The sequence below is a fragment of the Hemicordylus capensis genome, chromosome 2, assembly GCF_027244095.1.
Source record: "Hemicordylus capensis ecotype Gifberg chromosome 2, rHemCap1.1.pri, whole genome shotgun sequence".
Taxonomy (NCBI): domain Eukaryota; kingdom Metazoa; phylum Chordata; class Lepidosauria; order Squamata; family Cordylidae; genus Hemicordylus; species Hemicordylus capensis.
The window spans coordinates 11,929,161-11,943,124 of NC_069658.1; the positions used below are offsets into that span (position 1 = coordinate 11,929,161).

General features: G+C 47.5%; 1 protein-coding gene across 2 annotated transcripts in view; it reads right to left on the reverse strand.

The window, feature by feature from the left end:
- Nucleotides 1–7,703: 7,703 nt before the first annotated feature.
- The window catches only part of LOC128345761 (lipoxygenase homology domain-containing protein 1-like), a 71,578-nt gene continuing 65,317 nt past the window's right edge, over nt 7,704–13,964 (reverse strand). For both annotated transcript variants that reach the window (XM_053298188.1, XM_053298190.1), the window contains 3 exons: nt 13,261–13,399; nt 10,002–10,163; nt 7,704–8,623 (listed from right to left, as the gene is read on the reverse strand). In XM_053298188.1, the coding sequence (XP_053154163.1) occupies nt 8,143–8,623; nt 10,002–10,163; nt 13,261–13,399 (782 nt within the window). In that variant the 3' untranslated portion in view covers nt 7,704–8,142. The remainder of the gene's footprint in view (nt 8,624–10,001; nt 10,164–13,260; nt 13,400–13,964) is intronic.

Consider the following 13,964-nt stretch of genomic DNA (forward strand, 5'->3'; position numbering starts at 1 on the left):
GCTGCAACTTAAAGTTGCACGACATGACGTCCACTGGAAATAATAAACGTCACATTACACAACTACACTTGTGCTCCTTTAAGCCTGAGTCGAACAGGACTGTTTCACAACAGCATAGGCAGCCTGGGCAATGCGCAACCACCTGCATTTCCCTAAGCTGTGTGTGACCCGCTGATAGTGCTGAGCAACCAACTACCAATCACTGCCTGTGCTGCTTGTGGCTGTGTTAAATTCCAAGTTCGGAATTTGCACCAGCAATTCATTGGATGGCCTTAGGCAAGTTGTTAGAGATACTTCCTTAATACTGGAGGCCTGGCGATTGGTGTAGGGTGATCTGAGCTCTGCATTCCGCACAATGTTATCTCTCGACTAGTGAGTCACTGGGTGGTTGTATCGACATTGGCAGGTATGGGTGTACGAACAACCATTTATTGTGGTTCGGTTCAAACTCAAGCCAAATTTAAACCAAATAACCACTGGTCTGCAAACTCGTCTGGTCAGATCGCCTGTCAGTTCAGTTCGATTGGTTGAACCGGGTTGAACTGATTCGACTCGGTTCGAGGGCTATGCTTGTAAAGGGGAATCTGGTGAGGAGTCCCCTTGGCAAAGGGGTGGGGGAATCCTTAACAAGGCTTCTAAAGAGTCTTACCAGTTTGGCAGCGGCCATACTGTTGCTTCTAGAAGGCCCCTGGCCAGGGGTGTAGCCAGCCCGCCGGCGGCCCGTGTGTGACCGCGGTGGGTGCCCCTGCTAGCCCCGCCCCTGCGTCTGACGTCAGACACGGGGATCATGGTCCAGCTTCCAAACGGAGCCTTGAGGCTCCGTTCAGGAGTTGCAGTTTAACTGCTGAAGGGGCCGCGTGGCCCCTTCGGCAGTTAAACTAAGGCTAGCGTTGCCTTCGCAGTGCAGCCCTTGCGAAGGCAGCGCCAGTCTTTTAGTTCCTGAAGGGGCTGCACGGCCCCTTCAGGAGTTAGTTAGGCTGGCGCTACGTTTGCAGCGCGCAGCCAGGAGCGACTCTTCCCTGCCTTTGCAGGGAAGAGCCACTCCTGGCTGGCATGGCAAATGCTGTGCCAGCCTTAGTTTAGCTCCTGAAGGGGCCGCGCGGCCCCCGCTCGGGAGCTAAACTACCACCCCCGCTTCTGACATCAGATGCAGGGGGCGTGTCGGGGCTGCTCTCGCGGCCCCTGATTGGTCAGCGGCCCGGTTTCTTTAAACCCGTTGGCCCAATGGTGGCTCCACCCCTGCCCCTGGCACTCCCCAGCAGCCCGCCCATGTGTGGCTGGCCTCCATGCATCTGTGGAGGCCATTTGTGTGGTCATGCACCATGCAAATGCACACCCCTCCATGCAGTCTACTGTTATTCAAAGTCAGATGCCCACACACTGCTTCATTCTGCTCAAAAACATGCTGATGCTGCTTGCAAATGCTCAGAGCCCCTATGGCTCCTAAGCACAGCATCTTCACTCCAGTGACAAAACTCCCCGATTCCCAAGGAGAGTATCATTGCTGCAGAGATGACACCGTGCTTAGGATCCAGGGAGGCTCTGAGTGTTTGCAAGCAGTGTCAGCATATTTAATAGTAGGATGCAGCAGTGTGTGGGCATCTCGCTTAGAATGACGGTAGACGGTGCTGTCTATAAGCCAGTGATTACAGAAGTGCTGAGAAGGTGCAATGTTGAGGCTAGCAATTATTACAACTCTGTCCTCCTGTGTTATATGCTACAAAGATGTTGCATGAATGTTACTGGCCCTTTATTGGGTGGTGCCTGATGTGACATTATTCCCAGTGAGAGCTGAGCCACAGGCAGAGGCCAGAAGGCAGGACCAGGAGACCTCAGGCAACCAGCCAGTGGCAGGAAGCCACCACAAGGATCAGTGGTAAGCAAGCACAGTCTTCACTACAGGGAACTCTGGTACTCCGTGGTGTCATTAGCTTCTCATCTGCATTGTTATACCTGTTTGAATGACAAAGAATGTTTTTTCCTGTTCTTGAAAAAAAGCAGATCTCATGTTATGTGGCTAATGCTGGAACATCGTGGATATGGCATATTTTATGATACAAATGTATATTGGTGCTGTATCACTTAAGTTGTCATGGTTTCCTCCTCATGCCCCCCCCCCCCCCGCTGCAAATATCTTGGGAATTGTAGTTTGGTAAGGAACTGCAGGATGTCTGTTACAGGCCCCTAGTTTCCCCTTCCCCCTGCAGAACTACAGTTCCCTAGAAACAGGGAATAATTGTTAAACTAGTTTAAAATCTGTATCTCAGATGTGCCCAGAGGGACAGTTTATCCCAAAGGAGAAGGGTTATGTCTAAACACAGATATAGGCTAGCCTGCCTATCAACTGACCTACTTCATGAGGCTATTATGAGGCAAAAATGCTCCCCTGAATGTCTTGAAGCAAAGGTGGGCTGTAAAGGCAAGAAACCAATCAACAGCAGTAAGGAGAAAATTTAATTTTGGCATCCCTCATGGTCGTTGCCCTTGCAGAACTATCTCTGCCATTTTCAGCTTCTCAGATCACACCAATATAATTTCTACATTCAGGGACTCACTCAGGAGTGGGTGTGTTAGCAAATGAGGAAGCCACTGCAGCAAACGAGATCTCCATGCCTGACCAGCTGACGGATCTACAGCTCCCCATCTCCCATTGCCAAGAATGTGTTCATTTTAGAGAAATATATGTAAATCCTTCCATTGGAAAAATTCCATGGGAATCTTATTATGCCTGCAGCATTAGTTGTTGTAGCAACGGGAAGGAGTCTCAGGCGAAAAGTCAAATGTTTAATGCAGCAGAAAGAAAAAGGCAAGGGAGCCCATTCTACACTTTTTTCTGTCAAGGCTGTCCTCTTTGGTCACCAAAGCAGAGAGAGAGCACATCCTAACAGAACTTCCAAACTAGCCGTAGCATGTAGCAGGGAAGCAGCAATTCTTGACCACTTCCTCAGGAAGCCCTCTGGGTCACCTGAAAATATATCCCTGAGGGCTGCAGAACCACAATTTGGACCAGGACCATGACACAGAGGCAGAGGGTATGAACGTATTACTTCCATGCCACTTTCCCACCCAAAATTGCCCCCCACCATGGCTATTGAACCGTGCCATTTCCTACAATGGCACTTGGGTTAAATAGCCATATCGGGAGACAATATCTGGTGGAGAAACAACACAGAACGAAAGGGTTCAAACACACGACAGTTCCAGTTTAAACTACAGCCCGATGCAGTGACTACCTGCAGATACTTTTTAAGCCCCTGATTAGATGGAGGCGGAGAAAGCATTGCATCTAGCTTGGCCCGACATTCCTTGTGCTTGGAGAAACCAGGGGCTGGAAACTGGGGCCTTTTGCATGCAGAACAGAGGCTGTACCACTGAGCTATGGTTCCTTCCGCCTTCCCCCACTGAGAGCGTGCATGGGAGTTCCAGTGGCCTTAGGATGGCTGACATATGGCACAAAAGGATGCAGGTGGCTTGAGCATTACACGCACCCCTGCACACATGTAAACAGCTGTGAGGAGACTGTGCTGTGGGGGTAGCAGTGCTTGGCAGTCAGGGCTCCATGCACAGAGTTGTGTGCCACGGCACGTGTTATTTCCAGTGGGTGGCACATTGCACAACTCTGTGCGCAGAGCGCTTACTGCCATCAAGACAGCCAGTGTGATGTAGGGGTTAGAGTGTTGGACTAGGACCAGGGAGGCCAAAGTTCAAATCCCCATTTAGACATGAAACTTACTGAGGCGATTCTCACGATCGCCAAAAAGTGGGCTAAGGGAGCCAAGCCCACTTCTTGGCGATCGTGTGCTGCAGCGGGAGCTGTGTGGCTCTCGGCAGCAAACCTCGCTAATTCCCCGTCCCCTTAGCTGAGGTTAATGGAGTGAGCACTCCGTTAACCTCAGCGTTTTGCTCGTGTGTTGCCACGGCACACGGCAACACACAAGTAGACCCCTGACGAGGAGGCTGCAAGCCCTGGATCCCTGTAGCCCCCGCCGGCTCTGTGATGGAGCAGGCTGTCATGGGAGCAGCTGATCCGGCCACCCAGGACTGCTTGGCGATTGTCTGCGGGAAGAGCAGGCTAAGCCCGCACTCCCTGCTAACCCCCTTACGGCGGGTCTCACTGATCGTGAGACTCGCCTCACTGGGTGACTCTGGGCCAGTCACTTATCTCTCAGCCTAACCTACCTCACAGGGTTGTTGTGAGGATAACCATTCCCATGTACACTGTTCTGGGCTCCCTGGAGGAAGAGCGGGATATAAATGTAAAATAAATAAAAATAAAATAAATCTGAGCTGTCAGTGTCTGACCAGAAGAGAGATCTTGGGGACATGGTGGACAGCCTGTTGAAAGTGTTGATTTGTGCACAGCAGCTGTAAAAAAAAAGGCCAATTCCATGCTAGGCATCATTAGGAAGGGAACTGAAAATAAGAATGCTAGTATTATAATGCCCTTATACAAATCTATGGTGCAGCCATATTTGGAGTACTATGTATAGTCACCGTATCTTAAGAAGAACATTGGAGAACTGGAAAAGGTGCAGAAGAGGGCAAGCAAGATGATCAGATGACTCTTATGAGGCAAGCCTAAAGCATCTGGGGATTTTTAGTTTGGAAAAGAGGCGACTACATGACAGAGGTCTATAAAATTATGCATGAAGTGAAGAAATTTCTCTCACACACAGACAATGCTAGAACCAGGGGTCACCCCATGAAACTGAAGGTTGGGAAACTTAGGACCGACAAGAGGAGGTACTTTTTCACACAGCCCACAATTAATCTATGGAATTCTTTGCCATGGGATGCGGTGATGGCCACCAGCTTGGATGGCTTTGAAAGGGATTTAGACAAATTCATGGAGGACAGGTCTATCAATAGCGATGTCTGGTGGCTGTGGGCCACCTCCAGCTTCAGAGGCACGATGCCTCTCAATACCAGTTGCAGGGGAGCAACAGCAGGAGAGAGAGCATGCACATACCTCTTGACTGTGGGCTTCCCAGAGGCATCTGGTGGGCCACTGTGGGAAACAGGATGCTGGAGAAGATAAGCCATGGCTCTGATCCAGCAGGGCTGTTCTTATGCTGAGTGGTGTTGCCTTGCAGCGCAATCTCCATCCAGCTATTGATTGACATGTGCGCAGAAGCATGGCCAGTGCTTGAGCACCATGTGCGTCCCCTTGTGCAGGAGGTAAGTCGGTGCTCTCCATTTCCAAGGAGATCCCTGTTAATTTAAACCTGGATGAGGGGAATCGTAGGTTTTAATAATTGGGTCTGAAGTGATGTGAGCCCTATGGGAGCATTTCCCTCTGGAAACGATTCCAGAGAAATATTATTCTGATATTGGGAGCTGATTTGATACTATGCCAAATTGTATCAGCACAGGATCAAAAAGGATCAGAGGGTAGGGAGGGGGCTTACTTTAAGTGAAGAGCCAGCTTAGGAACAAAAGAAGCTGCCTTATAACAAGTCCGACCATTGGTCTGTCTAGCTCAGTTTTGTCTACACCAGGGATTCTCAACCTTGGGTCCCCAGATGTTATTGGACTTCAGCTCCCATAATCCCCAGCTCCAGTGACCTTTGGTTGGGAATTATGGGATAATTACATCTGAAGACCCAACGCTGAGAATCCCTGGTCTACACAGACTGGCAGTAGCTTCTCCAAGGTTGCAGGCAGGAGCCTCTCACAGTCCTATCCAGGGATGGCAAGGAGGGAACTTAGAACCTTCTGTACACAAAGCATGTGAATGCTCTTCTCAGAGCGGCCCCATCCCCAAGGGGAATATCTTATAGTGCTCACATGTAGTCTCCCATCCAAATGCAAACCAGGGTGGACCTTGCTTAGCAAAGGGGAGAATTCATGCTGGCTACCACAAGGCCGGGTCTCCTCTTGTGAAAGATTCTGTGAAGAAAGTGGCTTCCTTCTGGCAGCCACTGCAGCAGCAGCAATTCAGAAACGCCACCTTTCCCTGCACCAGCTTAGAATGCACGAAGCAATGTCTTCACGTTGCATCCTTTTCCTGGTGTATCACTGGAGGGCGGGGCACTGTTCCCTCTAACAGGGATTCCCAGATGTTTTTGATTACAACTCCCTGCATCCCCAGCTGCAGTGACCATTGGCTAGGGATTATGGGAGTTGTAGTCAACAACATCTGGGAATCCCTATTAGAGGGAACAATGGGTGAGGGGATGCCAGTGCCTGTAACCATAGGTTGTGGTCATTTTTGACCAAGTAGTGCACGAGAGGAAGAACATAACTGCCTGTGTTGTTTCCTGCATTCCAGTGCCAATGAGCAGGCTGGGAAACAAGCTGAAGCTGAGGCACTCAGTCTCCCTTCCCACTCCATCCCACCTGCCCCTCTCTCTCCCTCCTCCCTCTCTCTCTCTCTCTCCCCAGCCCACCCTGAGCCACATCATGGGCTGGTTGTTTGCCCATTCTGCAGGATATTGATTGAAATCCCCAACTGGGCAAATGACCAGCCTGCATGGCTCAGGGCGGGAAGAGAGAATGAGAAGGGCCAAGGTGGGACAAGGCGGAAGGGAGATCAAGATACACACCCGTGGCTTGTTTTCTCTCCCCCCACCGCCACCTCCACCGGCACCGGATGCCACACTGGTGCATGCCATGGTGGCACCAGGGGCGTAGCAAGGTTGGAGTGGGCCCAGAGAGAAGATTTTAAAATGCCTCCCCCTCACTGAAGCTCAGCTCATGAAGTCAAGAAATCTTAATAGTGGTAACAAAAAACATGGAGATAGATAGATAAATAGATAGATAAATATAACCTATGTGCCACAATAGAACACCATCCTAAATTATTTTTAAAGGGTTTTGCTTTAAAGGATGAATACAACTGAAGGAACCCCGGGCGGTTGCTCAGCTGGGGGAGTCAGTCATGTGACTTGCCTCGGGCGGGGGGAGGCAGTGGGCTCCCAGACAACTGTCTCCCCTTGTCCTATTATAGTTACGCCCCTGGGTGGCACAGCGGAGGGAAAGAGGACATTTTGTAATTTCATTTTGTTTGCAGAAGCCAGCTCTTAACTTAAGGTGAGTCCCTCCTCCTGCATCCTGATGCATTGAGCTGGGAAATATTATCAGTCCGATGCAATTCTGAACACTCTCTGCATCATTAGCACAATGTAGAAATGGCCAAGACTGGGGCCAGGAACAGGATTGGGCTGATAATTCATTAGGGCTGTGCATGGGCCAAATTATCAGCCCAATAATTCGACCCATGCACAGCCCTAATGACTGGCTCATCAGTTGGAATTAACTGATGGCTGCAATTGAGGTGGAGAGCTGGTCTTGTGGTAGTGAGCATGAATTGTCCCTTTTGCTAAGCAAAGTTCATCTTAGTTTGCATTCGGAAGTGTGACTACAAGTGAACACTGTATGCTGTAAGATATTCCTCTTAGGGAATGAGGCCATGGCTCAATGGTAGAGCACCTATTTGCATGCAAAAAATTTCAGGTTCAGTCCTAGGTAGCATATCCAGGTACGGTTGAGAAAGACTCCTGCCTGAAAATTTGGAGAGCTGCTACCAGTCAGTGTAGACAATACTGAACTAGAGGAGGAAAGGGTCTGACAACTTTCTATGTTAAATTGGCTCCGTAGCCACAACGGGAGGGCTTTTAGTCAAAAACACATGCTTGCAATCTTTGAGTGCAAGTATTTTTTTTAAGTATATATTTTATTTTACAAAACATTAAACCAAATAATATTTATTAAAACTTTATTAAAAACTATCAAGCATGTTTTTACAGTTCTGGAAATAAACTATCTTAAAAAGGCTTGATAGCGAACAGACTAAACAAAGGCAAGTGAAGTGAGTAGAAACCTATTCTGGGGCTGGTCAGGGTCATTTTGCAAAATGTCCCTTTTTTGAAAAAATGAGGGTTTTTTTAAAAAAAGAAATTGACATTTTAACAGACAGACACATATTTTTGGAAAATACTAAATCATCAGAATTCTATATCAGAAGTCTTCTGAGATGAAAACAAGTGGATTGACATAGATTTTCATTTTAGCCCAAAAGACGGTATGTTTGGAAAGTCTATTCACAATGGAAAAGAAAAAGGATAGAAACCTAGGCTTAAAAAGTCCAGTGCCAGAGCAGGCTTAAGTGTTTTGATATATTTAAAGTTGAAAAAGCAGCCATCAATTCCTTGGGAACAGTTCTCTCCACAGCAGCCCATCCCCTCTGTTCTCATCCAGCCATTTCCCACAAGGGAAGTTCGTGGTTACACCGGTAGCCGAGTTGGTGATCTCAACCCGCTCCACCAGCCATCCAGATGAGAGCCCAGTATTGTCATGCTCGACTCGAACCTTTCTCAGCTCCCCAAGTTCAAGAATTTCCAGGTAAAACCGATCAGTGCTACCACGTTCAAAGAGATTGCGGTACTTCTGTTTAAGTTCTCGCTTGCCGGAATCCCCGTTCACTCCAAAAATGGTGATGAGGACATTGGCATCGGTACCTGCTCCCTTCTCAAACCCTGTCACGACAATGACCTCATATTTGACTGGCACCAAACTCCGAGCTTTGCTGGCAAAACTCTCTTCCATCTTGGCACACTCAAAGGCTTTGGGTTCACCCTTCTTTCCACGTAGTGGAATTTTCGAGTTGCACCTGAAGTAATACCTGCCAGAGAAGGAAAGCAGAGTCTTCAGTTTGGATACATGAATTGGTAATCTTTTGAGAGATAGAGAGAGGTGGGGAGTATCACACTTTGTCTAAGAAGTATTTTGCATACGGATCTGCAAATCAATTCGAATTTGAATCAATCCAACTTCCGAATTTGAATTGAATCACCCCTTAAAATGGCATTTTGATTTGAATACAAATTGAATTTTGAAATTAGATTTGAGAGCCATTTGGCACCTTTTTTAAACCATTCAGGCCCCCAATTGGTTAAAAAGGTGCCAAAAGAAGGTCAAATTGGTTTGAATTCGATTCAAGTTTGCATTGAATTTTTGGACCATATTCAATTTTGATTCAAATTTGCAATGAATTTTCAGAATTCGACTCGAATTCAAAATGAATGAAAAAATTCACTTCATACACATTTCTAATTTTGCTAGCTTTCGTTAGCTTTGCTAAATCCTATTTGGTTGAATGGTTTGTTTCCTGTCTTGTATTAAATTCCTTTGGTTGGTGAAGTTCCACAGCATGCTAGGCCCAGGAACCAATTTAATTGGATGTGAAGCCTTCTTTCCCCACTTCTTTCACTTTCTCCACCCATGAATGGTCACAATCTTTTTCCCACCCCTACTCATCCATTTCTGAAATCATCCGAAGAATCAACTATCCCCAAAGTGCTACATCATTTATAACCTGCCTTATCGACAGATATCCTCAAGGTGGTTTACATTAACAAAATTAAAACAATAAAGATACAAAATGATGCTAAAATGACTGTAAAAGCAGCAGATCAAAACAATAAAGCAAGCCAGTAAAAAAAGTCAAATGAAATATATCAATAAACATCAGAAAGGCAATTAATTAAGAGGCTTTCAGGCATTATATTAAAAACCATAAAAAGAAAACTGGATGTATTTTGACAACTAATCATTGTCTTACTATTTGCCACCATTCTTGTTGCTTGTAGGTTCAGGGTGGAGGCTGGTGGTGGACGTTGGGTGGAGCTAATAGTAAAAACACTCCGGCCGAGTAGAAAGGAGCTTGCCCCCTTCAGTCTAGCCACTCATCCTGAAATCCTTCCTCTGGAGGCCCTGGGAGAGAGGCTAAACCCCTGAAAATTTAGGTGTTACATCGAGACCTGGCAACATGCTTGCGGGGGCTGGATTCATTCTTGGGGATCACAGGATGTGCAGGCTAGCAAGGCAGCAAGGAGTGGTGCAGCACTGGAGACAGAAGGAGGACTGCAGGCTTGACTCTATGTCACCTTTCCTGGACTGTAGACGGCCTTGCTACTGCCCAGGAGTGCCACCAGCCTGGTCTGCCTCTGCCATTTGGGGCACCCAGTCTCCTGGTTGACCACCCAAAGCTTTTCACTTACTTGTTGTTAAGTTCCATTTCTGTAATGATTATCTCCTGAACGTGCCAGTAGACTTCTACTTTTGAGCTTGACCTCTTCTTGTCTTTTGGACAGTGAGTGACACAGATGGCTGCAATATCACCGACATTCTTGGAAGAAAACTCAAACACGTCTGTTGCTCCTCTGCAGGGACCCCCCCCCAAAAAAAACACCTCAGCTTTCATTAATATTATGCAGACCAACCATCACTAGTACAAGGCTATAAAGTGTCCCTGTGGAATCATTTTATTAAAATTTATTTATTTATTTGATTTCTATAGCACCCTGCCAAAAATGGCTCAGGGCGGTTTACACGGAGAAATAATAAATAAATAAGATGGATCCCTGTCCCCAATGGGCTCACAATCTAAAAACAAACATAAGACAGACACCAGCAACAGTCACTGGAGGTCCTGTGCTGGGGGTGGATAGGGCCAGTTACCCCCTGCTAAATAAAGAGAATCACCATGTTAAAAGGTGCCTCTTTGCCAAGTCAGCAGGGGTACAGACAGAGTATGACAGAGTATTTAGCAAAGGACACCTATAATTCCTTTCAATCAGTCAGTTCCACATATGAAAGTGATTTACTTCATTCCAGATGGAGCCAAAGAACTGGGAATGCTGACGTTTCTTTAAAAAGATGTCCCTGCATATGCAAACATAGGCAGGCTCAATCAATTAATTAATGATTAAATCCGCTTATTTAGGAGAACGCCTTCTGTGTCATGAACCTTGCCACCTTTGGAGATCATTTGGGAAGGCCCAGTTACAGTTGCCACTGGCTTGTTTGGTGGCCACTGTCACCAGGCCTTCTCTATGGCTGCTCCAAGGGTTTGCAATACACTCTTTGACTGCTTTCGCGCATAATGCCAAACCTGCGGGTTGACAGATCCTTGAACCTGGGAATCATCATGTGGGTGCTCTTCCAACACGGGTCGGGCAATCTCCAGTTTCATGGCAGAAGGTCCCTTCCCTCTCCCTGGTCCACCAAGGCCGCATCCCAGCTTGCTCCATGGCGGTTGCGTCACCAGACTGCAGGCAAGGTGTCCTCACGCCAGCAGTGTGTCAGCCATTGGCCACAACGTTCAAGGGGGTCTGCCCAGCACAACTGTGCCTTTTAGGCATCAACTGCCTGCCCTCGCCAGGGGAAGGACATTTAAATCCCTTTAAGAGGCATTTAAACCCTTTCCCTCACAACACTTGTGCCACCGCCCCTGCAAGAGCCCCACAGGCAAACTGTCTCTCACGAACATGATTACTGGGAAAGAGGAGATGGAGAGGGACTCTATTTTCCTGTTACTCCAGGAAGGGATCAGGATGGCTTCCTAGGAGGGGATAGGTATATGAGGGCGGGCAAAGGATCCTGGGGTCTGGTCCACTGTGACAAAGGATGCTCTTGGGATGGCAGACCTGGTCAAAGCAGTCCAGGAACCCTGCTGCCCCCATATCGTCTTGCTGGCTGGGGATTAGCCCTCTCATGAGAGGGCCAGCCCACTGGGGAGGACCAGAGGGTCTGTGAGCTTTGGGTTTCCATAGGACTGTGCCCTCATGAGTTAGGCCATCCAACGATAGGCCATCCAACTATGATATATCTGTTTAAAAATAGAATGCATTCTCCTTGCCTTCCCCTCACCCCTGCAGACTCCCAAGGAGTCCTGGCCGCTCCATGTGTCCAGCCATTTCCCTGTGGGCTCAGTTTGTCAAGATCAGGGATGGCTCCTAGTACCCATTCAAAATTCCTGGGCTGGGACTAACATTGCAGAGTATGCAGATCAGCCACTGTGGGGAATCGCAGGTGAGAGGCACGCCTATTTTCTGTGAACCCTGGCAAGCCAGGTGGCTGTATTAGGCAAAAATCACCATGCATATGTTCCAAAGGATGACCAGAGTGCCAGAGTGAGCACTTTCACTCCTGCTGTCTGCAGTCACTGTGATCTGGAAAGTAGTTGGTGTGGTACCCTTCTCCAGGGCTTCTAGCAATGGGGCTGGGAGGCAACAGCCCTCTGACCCGTATGCATGTCTCTATGGCCTGCCACTCTCATGAGAGCAGTCCTTGGGAGAAGGAGCAATCCAGTTTGATGTACCTCTTCTCATGAGTAATGCCATAGAGTGTGTGTTTGCACCCAAAGGGAAGGGGCTGGGCCACTCTTCCCCTACTAATTTGTACAAAAATTGAGTGGAGCCACCTAAGAATTCCAGAGGCTGCCTTTCAACCCAACTGCCCAGTGTCACTGCCCTGGCATGTGTTATCTTTGTTGGGAAGCAACCGGGTTGCCCGGTTCATGGTACCACTGGGACTCCATGTGCTTCTGCAAATTCTTCTTCAACACTTGATTTGTGGAGAACTCTCCACAAAGTGTCCGTCTTGTCACCCCACCCCCTTTTTTTTCAGTTTGCCAAAGGGGGGGACATGGGACACAGTGGGAAGGGGGCATCCATACTAAAGAGCACTTCTTGGGGGAGGAGAGATTGCTAAAAATTAGCCCCCTCATCCTCTGGATTACAAAATGGTATGTAAGCAGTTTGCAGCCAGCACTTCTGCATGGTTAGTGAAAATGTCAGCCTATGTTTACAACGATTAAAAAATAAAATAAAGGACTTCTTTGTGAACACTCTCACACAGGAAGAAATGCTTCTCCAGAGATTGCCATTGTCACCTACAGTTTTTAAAAGCACTTGGTTGGTTTGTATTAAAAATGGTTGACATTCCTCAATTCCTGACAATGGAAGCCCTTCAGGTTGGAAACTAGTAACATGTCATCCTTCTTCTGCAGCCGAGCATGCCTGTCCAGCTCTACCCAAGGAATGGCCAAGCTTCATGGCTCTTGCGGGAGGTGGGAGAGAGAGAAGCAACCTTTGGTGGCTGCCTGTTACCTTAGGATGAGCTTCTGCTGGGTGCAGAGGGAGCAGAATATAATTTTCATTGCTTTATCCTCCTTCCAAAAGGACTATTCACTTGCAGAAACATGTCCCTGAAGGCTTCACAACCCTCAGGGACACATTCCTGTGAGTGAACAGTCCTTTTGGAGAGAGGAGAGAAAAATCACACTCCCCTCCACTTCTTCCATTGTTGGAACACTGCAGGAATGTCAGATATATTTTGAAAAATAAATCTGCTGACCTATTAACTTGACTCACCTTTTAGCTGATCAAAACACTTTTAACTGATTAGTCTAAATGATTTACACACACATACTCCTCTATCTGTCTCTCTGTATAAGGTTAATAGTATCTCACCTACCTTAAAAATCTCTTGGTTTTGGAGGAGTTCTCCAGAAGGAACTCTTTGGACCGCCCCTTCTTCCCCTCCAGAATAATAGAGATGTTATCCTTTGTTTCTGCATCCTCCCTGTCGCTGGTGATGGCCATGACCTCATAAGCTTGAAAAGAAAAATATTTCTTTCGCAGAGTGGTTAAAGAACATGGTTCTTAACATGGTATGTTGTGCTTAGTGCTAATGTACTTGTTTATTTTTTAACTAAATAGTACCTTGATTGACCCCACTGAGGATCAAGACTGCAGTGTGCAGGGAGGGGCTTTAACTCTCTCCCCCAGCCCTGGTCCTCAGCCATATCTGGGCCCCATGCAGCTATTTAACCTGGGGGGGGGATCTTTCCTTGGGTCCAATGGAATTTCCCCCCCATAGCAGGGATGGAGAGTTAAATCCTCCTTCCCGCAGCATGGCCCCACAAAAGTCTGATCAGGGGCTATTTGGGTTTCAAAATGTATCGTGACATTAAGCTCGTGCTTAATGGTCATGGATAGCTTGACCTTAAACAGCACACAGACAGCTTTCTTGTGGTCTATGGTGTTGAGATGCCTTGTTTGGCCTGATGGATTATTTCCAACTAGGTATTGACAGAGGGAGTGTGACTCTGCTGATCCTTTTGGATCTCTCTGTGGCTTTTGATACCATTGACCATGATATACATCTGGACCACCTGA